The sequence below is a fragment of the Lepisosteus platostomus genome, chromosome 3, assembly GCF_059453375.1.
Source record: "Lepisosteus platostomus isolate fLepPlt1 chromosome 3, fLepPlt1.hap1, whole genome shotgun sequence".
Lineage (NCBI taxonomy): Eukaryota > Metazoa > Chordata > Actinopteri > Semionotiformes > Lepisosteidae > Lepisosteus > Lepisosteus platostomus.
In genome coordinates, this window is record NC_142613.1 from 47,509,065 (window position 1) to 47,535,099 (window position 26,035).

The 26,035-nt window shown below is 37.5% G+C and overlaps 1 protein-coding gene across 6 annotated transcripts in view; it reads right to left on the minus strand.

The window, feature by feature from the left end:
- wasf1 (WASP family member 1) overlaps positions 1 to 26,035 on the minus strand; it is a 76,296-nt gene that overhangs the window by 14,516 nt on the left and 35,745 nt on the right. For all 6 annotated transcript variants that reach the window (XM_088625809.1, XM_088625811.1, XM_088625810.1 and 3 more), the window contains 4 exons: positions 20,164 to 20,324; positions 18,022 to 18,156; positions 4,623 to 4,776; positions 2,224 to 2,341 (listed from right to left, as the gene is read on the minus strand). In XM_088625809.1, coding sequence (XP_088481935.1) covers positions 2,224 to 2,341; positions 4,623 to 4,776; positions 18,022 to 18,156; positions 20,164 to 20,296 — 540 coding nt within the window. In that variant the 5' untranslated portion in view covers positions 20,297 to 20,324. The remainder of the gene's footprint in view (positions 1 to 2,223; positions 2,342 to 4,622; positions 4,777 to 18,021; positions 18,157 to 20,163; positions 20,325 to 26,035) is intronic.

Sequence of the window (26,035 nt, forward strand, 5' to 3'; positions counted from 1 at the left end):
TTGTGAGCACAGATGCCAGCGAATCTACAGGGCACCATGGCCAGATGGGGAGTCAGCTTTTACTATCAAAAATTGGTGTGTTGCTACTTGACTTCTCAACAAAAAACTTGTCTAAAGTGAGCTTCATTTAAAAGTGTGCCATGAAACCTGTTCTGGTAGGTGCTGAAAAACACAAGATCTAAAATGTACTTTGACAAAACAAAAATCAATTTGTGGAAAACAATGGTTTAAAAATTAATGTTTAATAGTAAACATGCAGAACTCTGGATTCAAGAGTGGGTGACAATTGACAAATCATGTTCAAAATCTCTAAAACATGGCCCATGGTTTATGCTATTTGAAAGAAGCCAGATTTACATGACCTTAAACAAAACAAAAAAAACCTCTTTACAGAACACCACATTGAACTGTATCCTTTGGATTTAGGGATTTATGGTGCCTATTTGGTGTACATCCCCACCTCGGTAGCTGTTGAACACTGTAAATTATGCACACCACAGGTGGCACATCATTTGAAGTCAACAGTCACTCAAAACACCCTGTATTTATAATGGGATCTTACTTTCTTGAGTGATGAAGCCTTTCGAAGTTCACAGCAAGACAGGAGGATGGGGGGGTGCTAATACCAGTTTTAACCTGAAATTATATGTGCACTGGCAGGCAGACACGTATGCTTTACACGTCTTGCCTCTTCATACAGAGAGTGAAATCAAGTGCAGTGCACCACGGAATCCCTTAAGCCTACATACTCTAATAGAACAGACATAGGGGTACAGGAGGATGTCTTATAAGGTCACAGCTTGGATGAAGTATCTTTGCTGTTTCAATGAAATCTGTATGTAGCTAAACTATTTTTCTCATTCCAACAGGATCCCCATTCTGTAATAATTAAAAGCAATTCAAAACAGTAATTAAGTCAAAATGACTATTTCCTTACAGAAAAGGTCAATCGAATCATCTGTGGTGTACAAGAATGCAGTTTATTAATGAACATCTATCCTGCTACATCTCTAGTGCAGATGGAGAACAAACCACGTAACATGATTTCAGTAAACTGAAATATCAGTGCTTGCCTTCCATCATGGCAGACTAATACTTCCAATTGTCTGTGCAATTTCGTATGTCTTTCAATGTCACTACTCTTGTATGACCTCTCTCTTTTCCTTGCCAACATTAGCATTTGCTATTATTTTCCTATGGTTATGCAAAGCAAAATGCACTCCAAATCTGAAAAGGAATACACCAGAGGTGTAATTAAAATGAAATTTAACATAGCAGAGTACTATTAGTTAAGGTTTTCCCTAACAATGTTTTTTATAGATCTAGAAAGACCAAGGTCAATTTCACTGTAACAGACTCAAGGCTATTATTATTATTGTGTCTACTGCATGACCTACTTTGGCTGACCTCCTTCATAAGAAGTCAAGTTTTTTTAGGCAGTGTAGTTTCCTAGCTACCTATAACATATATATTTCTCATTTCTGTCCCCTACAGCTGCTTATTGTTGGTGCTTAGTGAGCAAGTGATGTGAACTTCACGAAATTAAATTTAAATCGGTAACAAACACCACACTTATTTATAGGAACTGATTTAGGGGTAGTACTTTCACTCCTCTGATAAGCTAAATGATAATTAAAACCTAAACTATCATGAAAATGTCTTTTTGACACAGTGGAGCGTGTCAAACTCCATCTCACACTGTACTGAACTCCTCTCCCTTGAGCCATGTGGATCTCTGAAAATTGAGGTTTTACAGAGGTTTCACTGCTTATGATAAGGCATGTTTACAATCCTCTCCAGTAAGAAATGGTTATTAGTATAGAACACATTAAGTATTCCTACTACCAATCATTAGGTACACATGCTAAAATTAGTCAGAATTTCATTAATTGTAACACAGCAAAACATTTAAGAGGACAAAACTGAAAGCCTTTACTTAGGTGTAAATTATAATCCAATATTTCTTGTTACATACATTGCATGTTCCATACCAATGCTGGAAAACAGACCTTGAAGATCATTTGTGCTACAACCTACAACTTTTCAGTTTACTTTATTCTGTATATAGATACATCTTTAAAACGTCACAATTTTCAAAAAATTAGAAGCCAGTATTGCTCTGAAACAGAATTACATAAAATATCCAAAGGGAAAACATCAATGTTTACAAAAAAATCTCTAAGAATTATGAATTGAAGAAACACCTCATACAAAACGTCTTACCTTTTGTTTTCTCTTCTCTTTTCTCTTGTCCTCGGTGTCCTGTAGCATTTTCTCTCTCCACAGGTCGAAGAAATATGATGGATTTGTGTAGAACTTCAAACCTTCCTTCCCATCATCCCTGGGGAAAGTTATCATTAAAGACATCATTAATGAGGCCCTCAGAACAGGCACTCCGACAAGAAGCTAAAATAAACTATCTGGCATGAGGGATATTGATGGGGAGATACCAGCACTAACTCAGTTTAAAAGGTTGCTTTTAATGTTTTCACAACCTACAGTAAGGAAATAATTACCCCTAACAGGTTCCTTTTCACACTGAATAATTTGACAAATTACTATTTACAGTCATTTTAATGTCAAAGTACAAAACGGAGAAGAAGAATGAGATGGCGTTCACAGCTCATTTGGTAGCTGTCGTACAGCTGTTGTGATCATTATTAGCGAATTAGCAAACGGAGGACACCAGAATTAGCTGAGACAGTATAAATGCAATCAATTCTTATAATTTTAATAAATCTTATAAATTTACATTTGATGTGAAACAAGTACGAAGTTATGCATACTTTTAGTCTTCTGTACATGTAATGCGCATTATATGTACTGTTTATTGTGATCCTTTGGCACTTGTCCCCACATTTTATATGAAACGCCTTAAAACTGCGATATTACCTTGCGGTGTCGGTAGATCTCGGTGTCGCGATGTATTGTGCATTCTGAAAAACTCATTACATACCCGGAACGTTCGAAATGTCTGGTATCAACGTTCACGTGCTACTCACTACACACTCCTTGACATTGCGATTTACAAGTGGAACAGTGGATTGAGGATTGTGATTTTGCCATTTCGGCACCTTTGAGAAGTTATTTTTTCCCGTTAATTTTTTGTGGCCATTTTTTTCTGGAACAAAAGGCTATTTGTGAGTGTTTTTCTGTTTGAAGTAATCTTAGTTTTTTTTTTACAGAGTTTTTGAATCCAGTTTTTGTGAGGTGTTTTGTGAGGGCAAAATTGTTTTGTTGTGAGGCTGTGCCCCCTCAACCTTTGTTGGGGGCAAAGCACCCTCACATTAATTAAAAAAAGGAATGTCAGCATGTACTGATTTAACTTAAATACACATTTTTACAAAGTAAAGATACTTTAAGCAGTGAAATTACTCCTACTTGGATCCAGAATCAAGGTGCTGTTCAGTTTTTTGTCCAAGGTGTTTAGCTAACTGTGGGTAATTTTTAATTTTTTTAATTAAAAATGTAACACTTGCTGATATTTACAAAATGTGACAGACCAATACACAGAAGTCTAAGGATTTCTTCCAGTAATGCCTGACTTTTATCAGAACAACCGACGAGAACACAGTGAGGACAGAATGTCTGCTTAAAATGCTCAGCATGGCCCTGGTATTACACATCCCAGCAACCAACTAAAATGGAAAGTAATTATCACTTCAGAGCCCCATGACAGGGGATTCAATTAGATTTCCTCCCACTGAGCATCTTATTCACACGATCGAATCATATTCAATTTTCAAAAGAAATTCAAAGATTAAAGAAACATCCTGACAACATTATGCAAATTTGATGGAACCAACATACATAAACACAATGGTACATTTCCTGTGGTTAACCTTTTTTGCTATTATTTATCAGTTATTGGGGAAAAGACTGAACAAAACATTCTGCTGTCATAATTTAGTAATACAACAAATGAGTATTGGAACCAATAGCATTTGTCGGTTTCTAAAACCTACAACAAATGAGTATTGGAACCAATAGCATTTGTCGGTTTCTAAAACCTTAGTATGTGATCAATCAGCCCAAGATGCGTGCTAGTGTGCAGCTTATGTTCCATCAATTTGCAATCCAATTCCTTTCAGTCATCACAATTACTAGGAACAGTGGGCAGGGACGCAAATAACATTGTTATGGAATACTGATGCGTTATATTCTAGTGGAAAGTGGAATGAGTAAAAATAAATTACAGGTGACAAAGAACAGATTTTTGTGATCCAGAAAACACAAAACACTACTATCTATAAACAAATTCAGAGAAGCCCTAAAACCTAAAAAAAAAGTCTATTGCTGGCGAAAAATGAACTGAAGCAACTGTTAGGTCCAAATATGCTCAAATAGATTCTGGAGTTAGAGATTAAAAAGCTGTACAAGCCAGTATGTTACAAAGTGTACCATTAACAGAGAATCAAATTTTCTCAAAAATAAGGTTTACTTAGCACCTAACCATTTCACTTCTATATTTGGGTTGCATTTCGTGGATGATTATTTTTACTTGCGAGAAACATTTAATCTCCTTTGTCTTTCGTATTACTGCTGTGGAAGCAGATGTCTCAAAGAAAATAATGTGAAAAGGCTCTGAAGGAGAACGCAGCAGCTGGCGGTTCTGTGCTCACCTGTAAGGAGTCAGTATGTTGAGCGGAGGAGGCTGTTCACACAGATCGTAGGTCTCCTGTAAAGGAATGGGTAGTGTGCTACGATCAAACAGCTGCTGGTCCTGGGTGGTGGAACTACGAAAGGCCTTCCTCATGGTGATGTCCTGCAAGGAAACTGATAGGACACAAGGAAAAAAAAGCTTAGTCCTGAACCCAAGGAAACATGCAAAAATTAGAAAAGATGGCCAATCTCTCAAGCTCATGATTTTGTGCATCTTCTTTCCAATGGCTCGATCTGAGGCTTTGCAAGTCAATTTATAATGCGCGTAAAGTGCCTCTCATTTCTCAGTTTCAAGTGTGGACATAAAATAGTATCTGTTTCAAACCCCGACAGCTTCAAATACCTGATGTGCATCAGTCAGATAGCAATATTCAAAATACTTTTAGCTACTAAAGAGTTTTGTTTTTAGGCCCATAGATATAAACTCAAATGGAAAAGAACACGTTGGGTAACTGTTAACTGTAAGATGAGATTTCCCGTCTTGCACTTCATTTTCAGTCTATACAATCCCTCATCACGGATCATACCGCTGTTGTCAGTATCAGAATACCACAGTACATATCCTTATACAGCTAGGAAATAAGATTTTGGATTGATGGATTACTTTTATTTGGTGCTATATTAAACTCTACATTTAAGTCCCACAACTGTATAGAAATATTGGATTAAGCATGCTAGAAGTAAAAAAACATTCATGGTGTGGTGACGAGCCAAAACAACTGCAGCTGTGGTGTGCAAGAAGAGCAGCTTAGATTCAAAACTCTGAGGGATGTTTAGTCACTATCATCCATTCAGACCAGAACAAATGCATAAACTTAAAACCGATATCCCTTGAAAGGGAATTTCCATTTCTTTCCGTTTAAGACCTCTTAAAAGGTACTTTTCAGAAATAAAAACACTCACTCAACACTAGTGTCACCAAATATTTCAATACTGGTATAAGAATTATCCTTTAATAATCATAACAAGTAACATTTGAGAACAGATAAAAGCAACAACCTGAATGCAGAAATGGTGAAATTAGCATCAGAGCTTAGTAGTAATGCATGAAGCCCTCACATTTTCATTACACTCAAAACAATCATAAAACGAGTAATAAAAGGTGTAACCTGGAGCATTACATTTTTTTAGATGCACAAGAACGCATCTAAAAATGACGAAAGATAGCCCATTTAAAACCTAATGTTACTGTTTTGCTGTCTCTTTCTCCAGATCCATAATAATTAGAATGATTTGATAAATCTTTCTACCGATATACTAATTTCATTGAAGCTATCAAAGGCCTTCCTGTCTTTGAAGTCTCTGGGATTTTTTTTGTTGTGCAGTACAAATTATATAGACGATTATGAGTCCTGTGGCACTTCGCCAACGATCTGAAGTGCATCACCAGAAAGAAATAGCATCCGTATAATCACAAATCCCACCAGTGCTGAAAGCAGAGTGATATCTTGTCAAGCGAGTCTTCTGCTCTACACTTTTGTGTATTTCACAAACATGATTTGAAAAGGTGGTTGTTGCAATGAAGGGATCTTGCGTGTTTGTGCAATTGCACACGTGATGGTGTATAATCATAGGCACAGTTTTCAATGAAAAGTCAAAGGAATCTGCATTACTCCTGTGTCTTTTACCCATCTGAAGTGTTCAAAAAACAATCACCAGAAATACCTTTAAAAAGATTCACCTTATTTTATTCCTCTTAAACAAGTGGTTTTCAAAATATTTTTAAAGGATGCCTTTTAACGTCTTACAGCTACTCCAATCTCCCAGTTTGAATAAAGACGATTATATAAGAGTTCATAATTGCATCTAATCAGAAGTGGACATCATACACATTTATTCACAATAAGAAACATCTGACAGTGTCTCAGGTTATGTTTATTTTAATCACCTGCACTGGAAGTAATTGCCTTGAAGGAAACTCTTTGGTACACAGTCCAGAGTGACACAGTGACTACTTATTGTTACAGCAGAAACGACTCGGAAGGAATTAGACTATCTTTACACACACTGGAATTTTTCACATATTCCTCCAAAATCTGAGCTGTGAATCAGCCGCCATTCTTTTACAAAGCCCTTTCTGGAGCCTTACATCACCCGTAGGAGGGATGACAACACAGCTGTCACTAAAAATACTGTAAGCTCACAGGTGCTCTACAAGCAGAGAACATAATAGTCAGCTCAAATTTTACTTAAACGTACACTTTTTACAGCATATAGTATTGTATATATATATGTATATGCAGTATAGCATTGGCACACCTTATATTCAGTAAGGACATTCCTACTGTGATGGCACAGCCAGATACTTGCAAGCAATCTGCTGTTTCTTTTTCTTAGTATTAGCTCATTCTTTGCATTTATTGAATTTCCTGTTGGAGTCTGTCGGAGACACTGCTAACCGAAATAAGCCAATGTAATACTCATGTTAATTAGAAAGGAGAAGCGTGTTCAATTACCTAAGTCATTTGATAAATTCCCATTTACAATAATGGCCTAGAAAGTACCTTCACAAAGCAGGGTATTTAATGGCACAAGCTGGATGAAAGATCTTGCTCAAAGATACAACATCAGCATTTCATCTGAGATTTTAACCCATAACACTCTGGCCAGGATACCTACTGTCCCACCTGCCATTTAACATGAAACAATAACTGAATGCAGACATGTAAATGGTGTATGTTACACTGCCAAGTTAATTTATCAATACCATTGCTCATTATTATGGACTCTTTCTGTTTTTCATGCTTTGCCTGATGAAGATAACTTGTGACATTAAGCAGAACAGTGGACTCCTTTCTAATTTTCATTCATTTCCACTACTTCATTCAATCAGGGGAAATGCAAGATGTACGAACTAATTAACAGAAAAGTCTCTGCAGTGATCAGCATGGAACATGACCGAAAAAAAATTCAGATCAAAATACCCATCCCGTTTAGATTTTCAGCCCTGGTCCTGGAGGATCAGCCAACCAGTTTCAATTCAAGCCGCACTCTAAATCTCCAGTGCAAATTGAGGACTTAAAGTAACCAGGCTTACATAAGCAAGCAATCAATTGTGTCTTTGGTCAGTCCTGAGTGTCAAAAATACCTGACTTCATATATATTATTCACAATAACTTCAAGATAAAGAACTTTATGCAGACTCTCATGAACTTTACTGCGACTATTACAATGCAGTGGTAAGCATTGTTGTCTCACAATGCTTGTGTCCTACTGTAGCTTCAATTCCAGACCTGGGGTGCTATCTGCATGGTATGATGTCCCTGTGTTCCTGTGGGATTCTTCTGGGTGCTCTGGTTTCCACAAACAGTCAAAAGACATACTGGTAGGTAAATTAGCTTCTGGGAAAACCGGCCCTGGTGTGTGTGTGTGTGTGTGTGTGTGTGTGTGTGTGTGTGTGTGTGTCTTCGATGGACTGGTGTCCCACCCAGAGCGTACCCTACCTTGTACCCATTGCTTTCTGAGATAGGCTCTGGTTCCCCCACAAGCCTGAATTGAATGAAGTGGTTTGAAAATGGACAGATGGATAGATCCTACTAGTTGATCAACATATGATGCACAGACACAGATGGAAATGACATTATCAAACTCCCACAAAAAGCAGACTGGCGAAGGACAAAATAACTTGTTACAATTCACCAGCACCGATTTCACCTATTTTTAACCACTATCCAAGCAAAAGATTTGAGCTGTGGGCATGGTACACAGGTTCATAAGACCAAACATCACACGCACTAGAATGTTCTTCTTACTTTCACTCCATTATGCTCACTGCCTATATGAAGAAGTGTCACAACAGTAACTGGTAAATTGTCATACAAAATGCTACCGTTTCTTGTAAGTAGAGGAGGACTACTTCTTTTTCTGCAAAACTGTAAGCGTTTTCATGCTTCTGGAATTGCAGACAAACATCTTAATTCCCAGATCAAGATCCTTAAAGAAACCAGAACATATTAGGTCCTGAATGATTTATAATGAGTGGAAGCCATAATTGCAAAAAGAGCAATAAGAAAATAAACAGCAATATTCTTCAGCAGTATTTAAAGTACAATATATCTCTGTTGATACTGCACTAGTGATGTTAAAGGCAGTTATTACAACTACTCTATGAAGGAACTGACTTTACCCCATTACCTTGAGCTGATATGTGTCCTAAAAAATATTATAACATTCCATTCTATCATTACAAAAAAGACCATTAAGACATGAACCTAACTATTCCTCAGTCTAGAACCAATATTTGATAAAATTTTATATAAAATGAAGCAAGGACAGCAAGAAAACAGACTCTTGTGCTGTCACAGCATTCCGAGACCCCTAGATCATTTTTTAAATGTACCTGTATGTGAAGGATGATCCTTGGAGTAATATAATGGAAGTGATCAACTAAGCACTGTACCAGACATATTAGGGATGAAACTAATAAGTGACTGGAATATATCTTTTGTTTCAATAACTTTTTCCCCTTTAACATCTTTCCAAGATTTTTCTGAGACACAGATTCTATTAAATGACCTGGTTAAGTGTCCTTGTAAACAGCACTTCACCCAGATCATTTTTTCAGGAAGATTGTGCAAAAAAAAAGATTCATAATGCATTTACTGTATTTCAACTATTGTATTTCTCCATCATATATATCAGGAAACTTCACATTCATTCCTAACAGGACAGAGTATTCCTTTGAGGTTCATTACATAGAAATCTTAATGTCAGAACTGGCACCACAACATGGCAATTTAGCTATAAAAGGTAGGCACCACACAAAAGACATGTTTTGAAGACCACTGGGGTTCATCAACAATTACCACCTTATCTGACTTATAAGTCCCTTCTTTTTAAACTACCTGCCAACTGTAATCCCAAATGTCATGCTTCTGCAGCTTTGATATGATTCTCTAAAACAGTGAACTTCACTCTTGGTCCTAAATACTCAAAGCTCCAAACCCCTAATGGGTTAAAGAAGACCAATCGAGTCAATGAATGATTTGATGCAGTCAGAGCTTACGAAGAATAAAAAACAGAAGACCGCATCATGTCCCCGGATCAGGAGAGAAGATCACTGCTCCAAAGCAAAACATTTAAAATCTAAAGCAAACATGATTTTACTAATTAAGCACCAAATTTGAATCAATTTAGACTTAGATGAAAATCGTGGATGTGCAGCTTTCTAGGACCATGTCTGCCCAGCAGCTCATTTACATATTGAAGGTTTCAAGATTTTAATAATTCAGTACTCAGCTGAATGTCAGTTGGAACAGTAGCTATGTCAAGGCTGACAAAAAAAGATTAAAACTATGAATTGTACTTAAAGACACAATTCTAAGAATCACAGGTAATGGAAAGTGCTATCATATACATGTTCTCTTTCAAGAGCTCGCCAGTTCAGCAGGATCATTAGGTCTCATGAAATTCTAACCTGTTTTAAAATCTGTAAACAGTTAAATGTAATTCAATTAAGAGAATATGCATTTAAATAAAAGCCAGAATATTATTATTATTATTAATTGCTTACACTTATATAGCGCTTTTCTGGACACTCCACTCAAAGCACTGTACAGGTAATGGGGACTCCCCTCCACCACCACCATGTGCAGCCCCACCTGGATGATGCGACGGCACCGATAGTGCGCCAGAACGCTCACCACACATCAGCTATACGTGATGAACAGAGTGATGAAGCCAATTCATAGATGGGGATTATAAGGAGGCCATGATTGGTAAGGACCAATGGGAAATGTTGGCCAGGATGCCGGGGTTACACCCCTACTCTTTTCGAGAAACACCCTGGGATTTTTAAATGACCACAGAGAGTCAGGACCTCGGTTTTACGTCTCATCCGAATGACGGCGCCTGTTTACAGAATAGTGTCCCCGTCACTATACTGGGGCATTAGGACCCACATGGACCGCAGGGTGAGCGCTCCCTGCTGGCCCCACCAACACCTCCTCCAGGAGCAACCTTAGTTTTTCCCAGGAGGTCTCCCATCCAGGTACTGACCAGGCTCACACCTGCTTAGCTTCAGTGGGCTGCCAGTTGTGAGCTGCAGGGTGATATGGCTGCTGGCACTGCCAAGCAGCCATCAAGAAGGTCTTGAGGGAACGCTTGGTCTGTTTGAACAATACCTCAAGCCACCGTGCCAGACACGCACAACAAATCCTCAACGTCTGACTCAGTTTACGGATTAGGTATTGTGCATGGCACAAACGTATGGATCTACTAGTTCCCAGCCCCAACATCAGGTACATGCTTTTTTTTCCCCCATTCTAGCAAAGCAGAAAATTAACAGCAGAATCAGAATCTCTATAGATTGGCCTTTCCCCGAGTATTTCCTGGAGACATCCTGCCAAAGAACTTGCAAAAAATATTTTGATCTTTCACGTGGCTGTGTAACGGACAGTGGATGATACTTCACTTATATAGTTTTTGAACAGAAGTCATGGAGCTTAGTATTTCTCTTCTGAGAAGAAAAGGTCACGAGTGCACTCTCAGGTGAAAACCCGTTTGCTTTGCTGTTCCTGAACAGTTCAGGAAAGTATCAGATTTAGTCTGGGTTGCCCTTTCTCATATGTTGTGGGAACATCTAAACTTCTTACATCATTTTAAAAACGAACGTCCACAATTTCGCCTCCACGTTAAAAGTGCAAGGCCTAGATATTTTTTGTCAGCAATATTTTTTTATTTATATTTTGACAAAGCTCATACCTGTATTAAACCAGAGAAGGTAAATTGAGAACATTCTTGTTTACAATGAGAATTGAGCATACACTTATACAACAGGCCATTTCAAGATTTAAAGGAGCAAATTGAGCAAAACACCTTGCTCTAGGCTACATCAGCAGTCACGATGAGGACCCACAACGTCCCAATTACAAATCCAGGGTCCTAATCGCTACTCCACACGGCTGCACAGCAAGGCTATAGCACAAATACGGTCTGAAGTAATTATGACTGCACTCGACTCGCTACTAAATCTGAAATGCTAGAGGTTATTTCTTTATAACCAGCATTTAGATTAAAAATTTATACAGAAAAGTATTTTTGTTTAAATATAGCATTTTTTGACAGGGCCAAGGGGTTAGCCTTTCCGCCTAGTAACAACTTGATCAAATAGACTACAAAAAAATAAGACTTGCCACCCTAAGAGTGTATACAATCCTGTGTATTTCATCCAAGTTAGACACCTTTTTTTAAGCATTCATGCACACTATCACCAAACGTGTCAAGGCTCTACAGGGCAGCCAAAATGAAATTTCAACCAGAAAATATGAACTGTCAGCAGGCTGTCATAAAGAATGTCCATTTCTAACTATTCCCCGATATGTTGGAAATGCAGCAATTCAAACATTATGAAACTCTGCAGTGCTGTGAATGTTCATCTTCAGGAGGTCTCTTCAGATGTGCAGCTTCTCAATTTGAATACAGAACAGGGAGATACAATCTTCCAGCTTAAGCTCATACTACTAGATTGGCCTAATTCTCAGTCTCTATTTTTGATCACCTACTATATAAGCTATGTACGTCGACAGGTGAACAAGATTTCAGAGTCCTTTATATTGCCGGTATTCACTCACTGTACAATTCTACTTTGTCTAGCTCAGATGGTCCGCTAGAGCAAAATGCGAGAGGAATTTATTTTTTGATTTTTGCTTATGATCTAGTGCATTTAAAAAAACTGGACTTATGAATATAAGAGCGCTTCCTCCCGGTCAATGGTCAGTCACTGTTAGTGCAGGTCAATGGAGATGCATTTTTTAACCCTCCTTGCGATTTCAGCTACAAAACCAAGTCCATGTTCTTCTAAGCGTAATCCTTGGCAAACAACAAAAGATTTTGTTAATGGTAATGTACAAAGATTAATAAATGTATTTATGACACCGAACAGAAGGGTGACAGACAAATGTCTTTGAAATGCACAAAGCTGGCAGAAGAACGGTTGCAGAATTGGTGCCCAGAAACCTCAGAGGAAAACATTAAAGATTTTCCCCCATCAAGAAATCGGGTAGAAAGTCTGGTTTATCATACCACAAATTCACTCGAGCTAGCTAAAATTCTGAACAACTGGGTAAAGTCTGTAATTTCGCCAGATCCCCAATACATTTTATTTTATGCTATTTACAGTTCAAAAATAATTGCAGAAGGATTATTGTTCTTCAAAAACAGAATTTTGCCTATAGCTTTTCCTATAACTCATGGCTTTTTACTGCTGAGTTGCATGTTCATTAAATCATTGAACTTCAGTACGCGTTAAAAAAAAGCAAGATTTGCAATGGGCGAAGCGCATGCTTGTCCGTTGACTGGTGCCGAGGTGCTGGTGACATGTTCAAATGACTGAGCTGGGAGAGCCAGCCTACATTTATTGTGTTGCAGCTTGTGGCTATGAGCCCAGACAGGGACCACACACAAAGGGCTACTCCCAATCAGGTGGGTAGAACAAGAAATAACTGGCCATTTTAAGTACAAATCCACAAATGAAGGCCTTGAGCCGAGTAAAAGACATTATGGATGACCCAATGTGCAATGATCAGTCACAATGCTGTATTTTAGATGGACTGTTTTAGATTGATTTTGTCAAGGTCAAACATTTTACTTGAGTATACAATATAAAAGTTCAGAATAAACAGATTTACTTTACAAAAAGCTGATTTTTTTTTTATATTTCCTTATTGCTGGTTCAGTCTTTAATGCGGATCCCTTTACCAACCGCAAAAAAGGTGCCCAAAAATAATTTCATAAATATTCCTGTAGTATTTTTTCCCCCAAGAAGTTTTAATTGGATTTTTTGTTGTAAAAAGTTAATAGTAGTGTAAAACTAAGAACAACGTGCATTAATTTATAACAGCCATCTTCAGCTAAACGGAAAATTAAAAGCCATTTCATAAAACCTTTCAAAATGTCAAAAATAAAGCCTGCTGGGTTTTTGGCTGGCAAAGTCTACAATCATTATTATAACAGGACATTTAAGTGATATAATATGGTCATTAAATATAGGATATGGGCCATTAGTTTTGTTGGGAAGAATATTATATCTTGACAGAGCTAAAATGGTATTCGGCTAGGATAAAGGAAAAAGCTATCAATCGGGCTCTGCAAAGAACTGTTAAAAGCCTGAAGGACATCATTATAGTAGCTTCTGCAATGAACAAGCAAAAAGCTTTTCAAGGACATGTCCCTTGGACACAGGTCAGGGCTTATGAATATATAAATGTAAAATGATAGAATCAAAAGGATTCGATTGATCACACCAATTCATCAACATGTCGCCCGATACTTCGAAAAATTACTGCTTGAGCAATAAAGCCCGTCTTTGCCCAATCCTCCCTTTTCAGCCTCTCGATGACCGATCAAGTAATTGACTGTTCAGACCCTCAAAACAAAAACCTCATAGAGCCTGCAATCACACACTCCCTACCTTCTGGCCTCTACCCACATTAATCTCGGGAACAAAGAATCCATTACATTTTATAGGTGTGAGATGGTGTTTCTGGAATTGAAAAGGAGTCTGAGATCTGCCTTCTTCTCAGGCCAGTTTAGAAATACAGCGAATGTTACCATAAGATTGAAATGTGTAAGCACTCTTCTTGTAAGGTATTGTAGATTGGAAAATCTAAAATAAAAGGTGATGTTAGCAGTGATCAGAGATGCTTATTCTAAAACCAGATCAAGTTTGTTCAAGGAATAAGTACTCCAAATCACAGCTCCTGGAGGACTCTTACCTCAAAGTAATGGTCTGAAGAACTAGACACTTTCACCACAAGGTGTAGAGCATCATTAAAAATACAGGAGTTTCAAGAAAGTTAATACAACATTGATATTTTGTGACTTTTGTGGCACCATAAGATTTTTCATCTTTCACTGCAATCTAAGTGTAGAAAATACAAGCAAACGCACTGAATATTTAATGACAATTCCCACACTCTTGTGCTTGCACAGATAAGACAAATGCAACAATTCTGTTGAGCATGTACAAGTTTAATGCAATGGAAATGTCTTGACCCCATCTTTTCAACCCTATTTCATGTTTCACCGACAAGTGGAATGCTTGCCTAATGTTCTTTAGTTTTGTTATACCTAAAGCACTGCCACATCATGTTTTGCTGTCGTCATGTCAAACATAAGGTGGATATTAAACTCGCTAAACAAGATCCAAACAGAAGATCCTTCACTTAGCAAAAGTGGCTTTGTAGTGTAAAGCTAGGATTAAAATACTTGCTTTGTTGTCAAAGAAATTGTAAATTCACTGCTCATATAGTAAGAGGTAGGTGTATTTAGAAAAAAAAAACTCCCTATCCTGAATATTATTGCTGTGAACAAAACTTAAGTGCTGTCTCCCATTAACTCCTCACTTTGTTTTAGCAGTGAAATCTTTTTTGGTGTCAAACAAAATGGCAGTTTGTTGAAGACCACATTCCAAGCAATAATTCAATTAACACCATTCCCACAAGCCTAGAAACTTGCGTGCAAAAGTAACAGTGAACTATCAGAAATATTAGAAAGAACAAAGCCATGTTTATTTCTTGGGAAAGGTTTTTTTTTTTGTTTTCAACTTGGATATGCATTTAGAATATTTAAGAGCAACACAGAGATACACACTGGGGTTTAAGGGAGTGTCCTACAAAGAGGCTGAAGGAATTGTACTCTTTTGCTCTTGAACAGAGGGTAAAGGCACCCAATTCAAGTATTCAAAATACTCAAAGGCACTGACAAAATCCCAGTGGGCGTCTTCAAAATAAACTGTAAAATATGAACCAGAGGACACAAACGGAAGCTTCATGGAAGTTCATTTAAAACTGACAACAGGAGGCACTCCTGGACTCTAAGGGTTCTGGGATTTGCTTTTGAAGTTTCCAAACTAAACGTTGGTTGGTTGAGTATCTGAATGATTTAAAAGTGGTGTCTTTTTAATTGGGGGCAATAAGGAGAATCATTTAAAAGCAATACATAATTGTAAAGTTCTCCTTTACAATTGTTTGATATCAACCAGTACTGCTTAAAACAAAGGTCTTAAATGGCAAGTACAAAATTTCACCTGCCTCGGTTTCAAATCATATATTTTTCAAAGAGGCATTTACAGTCTGAATTAAACTTCATTCCATGCAGGTTTTTAGAAAAACACCTTATATAGAACTGTAATATTGATTAAGTGTTTGGTTTAATTGATCACTTGTGACACTTGTTAGGCTGTGATGCCTAACCAAAATCGCTTCCTCAGCGAGAGCTGATTGGGATGAAGAGGATGTAAGTGATGTCCCACTTATCAAGAGAACAATGCTTCCATGCCTATGTCCTCTTTGGCGATAAATCACGTTAGTCACGCCATGCTTAAATATGAACTACGTTTATCACCCTACAAGCTAAATTTATGTGCATTGTCAAAGCTGAGAACTTGTGGTGCACACAAGTATAGTGCACTGACCAAGGTGGACTGCTAATGAGCTTGCTTTACATGCACTGCAAAATAACCGGGTGTAAGATATCAAGATCCATGACTTTCATGGACAGCTGTTAAAACCATATAGAATTCTACCAGGAGTGATTTGCATTTTCTACCCAATTTTCATTCCATAACTTGAAAAGAGTTCATAAAAGAAAAGAACCATAAGCTTAATATCTCATAAGGATGTATGTTGTCCCCAAACCTGCTAACAAAGCACATCAACACCACCCAAAAAAGCCATCCTTAACCCTATTTATTCTATTTTTCAAAAAGCAGAAACAGTTTTAAAAATAGATGGATAGCTTCTTCCAAAAATACCTGGGTAGCCTAGTGTGTTCCTCTCACTAGTATTACCAGACTGTTGCCATGGCAACTGAACCGGGTAATGTAAAATATCTTATTTAAAGAAAAGCGTTACAGACTTTTTTGCTTGTGTAAATTACTTGATCAGAACCCAAACATGATAATGTAATATGACCCCAAATAAAAAAACTTTATGCCCATCAGTTTAAACAAGTCCATTACATCACATCATACAAAAAAGAACAAGGTAAAATCACAAATACTTAAAAATGAAAACAAGAAACAAGCTTCACGTTAAATTGTAATTCAACACAGCATGGCCACATGGTACGTTACCTGATGACAAACAACAGACACCTCGCCACAACTACCTGCTGCAGCAGGAGCTGCTTTTCAAGATACTCTCATAGCGCCCTTATGAAAACTGCATGCACAGGCTGATACTGCCCACGGCTTTTACACGGACAACATGAAAACTCGGATAAACATAAATTAGTTTATTTGGGAGATGCTTTTAACCAAAGTAACTTACATTTGCACCCATTTATACATCTGGGTATTTTACCAGAAGAAATCAGGTGAAGTACCTTGATCAAGGGAACTACAGCAGTGTCTCACTTGGGATTTGAACACCTAACTTTCCAGTTTTGAGTCCAGAACTCTAACCACTGTCTCATCGCTGCCATGGGAACAACACACCACTGTCAAAAGCTGTACTACTAACCACTTATCTGTAATTACTCTTCCAGGAGTTATTTAAATATATAAAAAATTAAATATTCTCACTGGAAAAGACAAGAAGTTCTCATTTAACTGTTATTTTTCAACTGGAAAATGCTACAGATCTTAAAAGATGTTAAGAATAGTGTATGACCATTTCGATCCCCTTTCCTTTCGCACAACTTTTCCAAAAATGCCTTTATTAAAACATGGTTTGTTTGAAACAGCCATTGAAGTGAGAAACGACATTACTATTTTAACGTGGTGAACATCAAAGGAGTTACTCTGTGCATGGATAATTTTAAAATAATTAATAAAGAACTCAAATTTTGGACATTGATTGATTTGTGTCTTTTTGATCGATAATTACTGACCACGGCACACATGAACAACACCTTCTTAGCAAATTGACTGGGAGCATGAGATTGAGGTGATTTAACTTGTGTGTAGATCCCCTTGACGCAAGGTCATATAGAACACTAATTCTTGTGCTCAAAAGACCAAGTGATGGGGAATTCTAAGTGTCGCAGTCTGAGCAGAAATTGGACTTGACCACTAGTGTGCAGGAGGGGACATGATATTCCAGCTAGATAACGCAAACCACTAAAGATCACATTCCACTCTTATTAAGAGTGGGGGCATTAATCCCGACGCTCTGGCTGATCCCACTCTGGATATAAAGAATTCTGGCCTCCTTAAAGCCTCCCTTTAATTTAACTGGTGAAACCAGCTTTTCACTTCTCCATATGCTGTGTAGTGTTGTGGGGTAGTTTCTGGACCTAAGTGGGTCCCCTCGTCCTAATCCTTTGGGATTAACACCACTATGCAATTCAGAGCATCCGTGAAACAGCAAGACACAACTTCTTGGTCCTAGTCTTAAATGGGCTGTTTAGGACACTTACGTTCCTCCTCCTTGGGGTCCAACTGGGTGACACTGATGGAAAGGCGGTCTACGCGCTCCTGCAGGGAGTTCACCCGGAAGGAGAACGAATGTGCTTCATTGAACAACTCCCCAAACAAATCCTCTGCATACTTGCCTAGAGAACAGAAAAAGACAGAATTCAAATGAACCAATTGTCTGAGTGAGGCAATTTCACGGCTAACTGATCCAAGGTTACAAAGCTCCTGGATCCTATGTGGATCCTTCCCAATGAGCCAGACATACTTTTTTATTGAAAGATGTAGTACTAGAGCATCATGAGCCACTGGATAAATCAATGAACATCAGTTCTAAAAGAACCACAAGAAGTCTTTGTGGCGTAGAAATCGGGACTAGCCATTTGATTTTTCCTGTCTTGAAGTTTTTCGTTTTCTCAAACAGCATGATTAAAGAGGCTAATAGGCTAATTAAAGATGCTGCTGCAAGAGAAGTATAAACAGGGTAGTAATTAGATCAAGCATAGATGTCCTCTTGTAGGAAAGCTGTGCTCTAATGAGACCAAATAAGACTGAGAAACACAGCCTTCTCCCCAAATGGCTGATACTTCACTCTTTATACTGCAGGGATTTTTAAACTCAATTCCTAGATGGCCCAGTGTCTTATGGTTTTTGTTCCAACACGCAATTAACCTAATTAATCTCTTAGTTACATCTTGAGGCCTTTTACAGTTGATTACTCAAAACATTCACTTCATTACAGGTACAGTTAGCTGAATAAGAACTTGGAGCCTGGTGAGAAATATTACAATTCCGCAAATAATTACACCAATTATGAAAGTGTTCACCCAGAACAACAACAACAAAAAACCACTAGGCTTTGATCATATTGAGATGGAAAAGAAAAATGGATGCAGGGTCATTTACATTTAAAGTAGCCCCACCTGTGGAAGCTTTGACCATCTGCATAGTAATTCTTAATTTTACATACTACCAATTCTTTGGGTTTACCGTGTTATTTTAGGCCTTAGGTGTCTGCATTTAGAACAGTCCTTTCCATTGTATATGTTAAGTACATAATATAACAATATTGGGATTTCAGCATTTTGCAGCATGATGTTATTTGGTTATAGCTTATTATGCAAGTGTTAGGTTATATTTAGACTAAGCAACTAATCATGAAACAACCTTCCAAAACCGTTCAAAGAAAACAAAAAGTCCTTGCTCCGAACCCTAGCATTCCTATAAACAACCACGAACCTTAAACACCTTATCAGCATTTTCCCTGAACAAAACTCTTGAATGTGTTTCGAAGCAGCCTGAGATTCCACTGTAGAAATGTACACAACTTTTAATATTTGGCTTTGCCTTGGGGGGGGGGGTTGCATTATAAACCTTGTCCATACCTGAAATCTTACGCCCCAGATCTAGACCATGAGAATATTTTAAGCAATCTCATGTATCTCCAAGTACACACATCGAGTACTATATCACTTAGCAGGGTTTAATGAATATGACAAACATTATGAAAAAGGTTTGATTACAGTTCTTTTGTGCATTAGGTCCTGGGAATTAGAAAAACATAACGCTACCGACCACAGGAAATTGTCTTATGTAAATTACAAGGTACCAGGTAAGACTGCACTTAACTAGATGTGTATCTGGTTTTGTACCTTTCAACTTTCCCAAATTCATAATTTCAGGAGTATATTATGTCCTGGAACAAAAACCTGTAAATTTTAACTTGGGTGTAAAGCCCAAATCAAATATTAAAAAAAAAATGAAATTTGTCAAGCCTAATTAGACTGCCTAAATATAAAAACCAAGCAGTAATGACCAACAGCATGAAAACCATGGTCAGGTTTTCTGTGCGAAGCATACTGTGACATGAAAAGGGGAAATAAGCTGCTGCAATATAAACACCTCTTGTTCAACCTTTAGAGTAAAGTGACCTGTTAGAGCTGTGGCAGAATTCATAAATGACTTTGATTTGCACATGGCCACATGTATAATCAGGATTGTACTTATTACCACGTCTGTTTTTTTTTTTTAAGCTGCATGTTGAAGGACAGTAACATAATTGAAAATGGTATTGCCCTGTCAAAATCCTAGCAAGTGAACAGGCCAGGAGTTGGATCAATGGGAAAATAATAAACATTCACACTTACTCAGGCTGCTGAGCTGCCGTATAATATTTGACAAGGAGACGTTGGTCACGCATTCCAGCTCATTCTTAATGCCTTTAGGCAACACTGTGTGACACAGGTGCCTGGGCTCAATGTTCCTCTTCACCAATGGCATTCTGGGATCAGTCTAAAGGCCGAAGCACCTAGAAAGAGAGAGAGATTTGAGAAACTCGGTGCACAGCACTCGGATAGCTTTGGAATCCTTTGGGATAACAAATATTCACAAATGCAAGAAATTATTAGTCTCCTTCTTCACCTTCCCCCTGCCTAATTCTTACACACATGTGAATATTTTCTGCCTCGCTGTCTTGATCATCATCTTGTAAATGTTTGTTCAGGCATGACAGTCACATTAAATGTGTAATGTTCTTATTTTAAGCCACGTCATTAACTTACAATGCAGCAAGACATTTCATCCTTCACGAGCGATAATCAACACACTGGAGATGGCCTATTTAAAAAGTAGCCAATTAATCAAGTTCAAATTAGATTATACATGTAGAGAAACCACAGTTATTGTGGTGTTACTACAAACAGCACTCAAATGCTTTGAACTATGTACTTTTATGGTTTTACTGCAGTATAATCTAATATTTCATTGGATTTTATAATTTTCTGAAAACTAAGCTTTCATCAATGTGTGCAAAAAATCAGGACATCTTATGAGCATAAAAAAATGGTATTGCATTTTACATTGGGTGGCTCTTACAATGAAAAGCAGACCCCAACTAGAAATATTAATCCAATTAAGAACAGACTAGAGCAAACTCCGTGCTGGCTTTATGGTTGAACTGCAAAGTTATGTTAAGAAAACGACACTACACAGATCTCCATTCAGAAGCCAGCAAGACCACAAGAACAAAGGCATACTAGAGGAACCGACTCCAAGAGAACCCTTGTCATTGTAGTGGAGCTTTTTAATGACTACATTTCAGTTCAATAAAACTATTTGGTAATTTAAAACATACCAAGTACTTAAACAGACTCAGAAGAAAACTAATAATGTTAAAGGAGAAACTGAGTTAAAAAAAACTATTGCTGCGATTGTGCATCAAGTGCATACACGTTAAAAAATATTATAAAACAAGGTGCTCAGCTCACTACCAAAAATACAAATTTGAGTACTCAGTCAGTCTACATGCTGTTATTTCATGTGAAACATCTCATCCGGACCTTATAAGTTATTTTAAATGAGTAGGCTGAAATCCAGAATGAAGGTGTACAACCAGGACACAAAAAACCCTTTGGCCATTCCCTGAAGATTTCCAGTAATGGCCAGAAAACGAGACTGTTTCCGTTTAATTTAAAATGTATTATAGTTTCTAATTCAGCGACTCATTTTATACCTCGCTGTGCATCTTGGTCTTCTGGATCTGTTCATGCTCCTTTGTATATGAAAAAGACCTTTGTGTTATCCAAATGCATTAAGTACATGACCTTGATTTGGATTAATTTAGAAACCATTATATATCATTAAGACATGATAGCAGGCATACCCTTGACTTGAACAGGTTAAAATTATAGGAGACCGCAATTGTATCTCTAAAGAAATACTCAGTCTAAACGTTTGAAATTACATTGTTTTACAATCAAAAACAGAAGAAATTTAATATATTTGTGAGGCATTTTTATGTTGCTGCTAGGGAGCTAATGCTGTGCATGGTTGTCCATCATCTCTCTGCGCATGTATGTGGGAGAGAAAACTGTCAGAGGCATATCTAGTGCGTGGAATATAGAACATGTTAGAAGAGCAACAGACCAGGAAATACCCCTCACTTCTAGCTAGATTTTACAGTGCGGATACGAGCAAGCCTTCTAATTCAGCAGCAAGCTCGGAGCTTTAACATTTCATAGAGGATTTCACAAACTTGAAAGAATGAGATGGACACCTGCTAAAAAAAAAATCACTTTGTATTTTCTTATAAAGAGCACCTTAAAATTCAAATGAATAATCCTCATAAGGAACACGTAAAAAAATGACAGAACTTTCCTCAAATATCATGCATGTTTGAAAAAACCTGCAACAGTATTGAAGCTTAAAAGTAATATTCATTTACATTAGATACCAAATACACCCATCACTTGGCAAACAAGTCTGCACAGTTAATACTGCTGTGCTTGATTTAGGATCAAGGTACAGGAAATGATAAAAAAAACATTCATACTTTTAATTATGAATGGGGGGGGGGATCCTACCCCAGCAAGCAATGGGCACAAGGCAGGAAACACTCTGGATCGGCACTGCAGCACAGTGCTTGATTTAAAACCTCATGTTGCCACTTGTTAAGCACACTGGCCTGGCTAGATTCCACTTCAGACTTGCACAGCCTGGGTCTCCCTAAATGACTGATCAAATTCAACTTGTGAAGTATTTCTCAAGCCACCCAACCTGCAGTGTAGAGGGGCTGCTGGCTGGTGCACATCACCCAGATGGGTGCTGCACTGCAGTGGAAAATGAAATGGCTTGCTTCCCAGGGACAAAGCACTTCTTAATGAAGTGCGCTGGATAAATACAACCTGTTATTTAGGAGTAAGCAAAGGAAGAAGTCTCGACTTAAAATTGTGCGTATTACTTTAAACAAGGAAAAGTTAACACCTAGAAAGGCTATATACATAAAGGAGCTGAGCTACACCTATGTCTCATTGAAAAGATGATCGAAATGTGACTGTTACTGCAGTCTAGCAAGGGATGAGCGAGGAAGCAAGTTCAGAGAGGAAAGGTTTGTCAAGTCCTTCACCAGTTTTTTTTTTACATTGATTAGAAATTTAAAAACAAGGTTCATACTATTCAAAAAAAATTTTTTGCCACAAATCACAGAAGATAAAAATTGTTTGCAGTACGAAAACTCACAACTGAAGAGACATTTTTTACCTATATACTAAAATTGTCAACTGCTTTCCTGCCTTTTCACCTAACAACTGCAATAAGCATTTCTGACACTGAGCTTCTTCTGCATTCTAAATTGGTCAATTTGAAAAATTCTGTACTACTATGTTAATCTCAGGCTTTAATTTATCTCCGAGATCGTTTCCATTTCCCTCATGTCTTTGAAATCGTATCAGGTAAGTCACTTCAATTATAAAGGAGTTTATTTAACGGGTCATAACCTTCAACAAATCAATAACCTACTCAATTTAGGTTGCAGAGTTCAGAGACTTGTCTATTGATCACTGAGGATTTTTACATTCTTTCTATTAATGAACAATTACTTGCATCTGATTACAACGGTGTCAGATCTCAAATTGTCATGACTCTGTGCACAACTCAAGAACTACACTTTCTGCTACAGATTAAGTCAGATTATGAAGTGAAAAACTTTCCTAACAGAACCAAATGTGACTGCATCACTACTTCAAAAGCAATATCTGGACTCCAAAGATTATTTGGTACATTACACTCTACAGAAGACAAATGTTGGGGCAGTACTTCTCATAGATAGCAGTGAAGTGGAGACCATTCATTCAAATAAAATACAACCTACAGTGCATTTCCAATAGGTCAAAATGCTATACTACTGTTTTAATGGAGGAACTAAAGAGAAAAGGGTTCACTCCGGATTTCAGATCCAGTACCAAAATGAATATGAGGAGCCATCAGAAAGATATGCAAATTAGTACAGTTTTCCGAGTTTATCACAGTACTGTATTCTCCACTCCTTGTTTTGCATACATTTGTTTGACTCTCCGCACATTTGAACAAATCAGTAGTCAAGAGCAGCCTACTGTAATACAACAAAATTAAATTGAAGACAATTTTCAGATTGTTAACACAGGTTTACAGCTATATTGCATGCTATAAAGCTAAAAAGTAATGGTGTGAAGCCTAGAAAAATGCACTGTGGTACTGTATGTAAAGTATCCTTCATATTAAAGGTGAAATATGCAGTTTTAATTTCTAATATGAACTGTCAGATGGAGCACAACAATTTTAGTAATCAGATCACACCAGTCTCCTAGGTTTTAGGGAACTTAATATGACTTTAGCGATATCCACAGGACCTCTTCAAATGAGCACCACTCCTAGCTATTTCCCCTGCCCAGAAACTAGGAAAACAGAAGGCAAAGGCATATATGAATCCTGTAATGAAAAATTAAATACAGCGTGAATGTCAGTTGTAGTATTTTTTACAATACGTGCGTATAATGATTATCGAAAGAGAAATAATGAGGCTATCTCACAAGATTCATGACTAGTTTTTTTCCACTTTAAATTCACAATTTGTACATAAATGAAGAGGTCTGGGTGTTATTTTTGATTTTTTGCTGACTCCAGTCTTATGTTGCAGTTCAGTAAACTCATCTAATTAAGAACTGACAAGCGCTACAATCTCTTAAGGGCCAAAAAAAGAAAATCAAGGATTTCAGTACTAATTGACAGACTATTAACTTTCCAATTCTGACGAATACTTGGTTATACCTTTTGTTATCCACTGCAATATGAATCATACCACTGCCCATTGCGTTGCAAAAATGTTGCTCCAATGATTAAAGTCATAAGTCAGCATTCAGACAGATGAAAAATCCATGAAGCATGTTTACATTGTTCTGTAAACACATGTATAACCCATTTCACAAATATATAACGTACAGAACATAAGCAGAAGTGTTTTTTTTAGTGTACCGTTTTAATTTTCTAATGGCCTAGCCAGAAAGTCAGGATCTAAACCTCAGTCAAAAGGTTGTGGCAGGACCTGAAGTGAGCCGTTCATGGAATGTAGCCCTTAATGTCACAAAGCTGAAGGATTTAAAATAAACCAAAATTCCTCAGCACTGATGCAAGAGATTGATCAACAGTGACAGGAAACATTTATTTGCAGTCCTTGCCAACTCAAGGGGGTGCCGCAAGGTACTGAACTTTGTCCAATAAGAATTTATTTGAGAATAAATGTTGAAATCCTAAGGGGTTCTCAAACTCTCAGCACTATATAAACGGTTAAAACAAAGCAAAGCAAAAAAAAAAAAGATTGTGAGCACAATGTGTAAACTACTGAACAGTTATAGCTTAATCATAATAGAGGGGAAAACAATCCTAACTGAATGTTTCAGTTCAGCTTAGAACCCAGATTTCATGTTACCTGAAAACTATGTTTACTTAGTGATGCGAACAGACAGGATAATGCCAGGACATTCTCCACAATAGTTCACAAGCTGGGTACTAAACATGAAACAAAACTTGTATGAACGTAGTGTAGTAGTGAATCTGTCTGCGTTGGTTTAAGCCACCAGAGGGCAGTTTAGGTACATTCTGGAGAAAAAAAAAATTGACCTTCGCTTATGAGCGTAAGAGAGGAATCTAATTTCATTAGGTTTCTCTAATGAATAATAATTAATAGTAAAAACTGGAAAAAGTACCTAGGACTAATCGAGTCTCTGGTTGGCACTGAAGTGATGAAGCTTGGCGCTTGCTCATCGAGTTGGTAACGTCTACTGTGTGCTCAGCCTGAAGGAACCCTGTTAAGTTTTAGGAAAAAAAGGCACATCTACAGTAGATAGGCTAGGAGGTTATTGACCTAATTAAGGAGGGACACTGATTTTAATACACAAGGGTGTCTTCAGGCTCATTGTGGCTCAGAGACTCCCTGCAGTTAGGGTGGTTAATGCGAGTAGGTCTTCCTATGCAGCATTACTGGTTTAGGAGAACCTGTCGCACGAGGTGAACAGTAACTTTATTAACATTGCGTTTCTTTCCAAAGTCAGTCATTTCCAATGTAAAAACCTAATTATGCACAACTCTCAATCAGGAAGCAAACCCCAACATCAAATAACATATGGTTAATACAAACTTTTCCCCATGGGTTCTCACTATTTTTTAGCACTGTGGGGAAAAAACACTTCCTTTAACAAACGTCAGGAT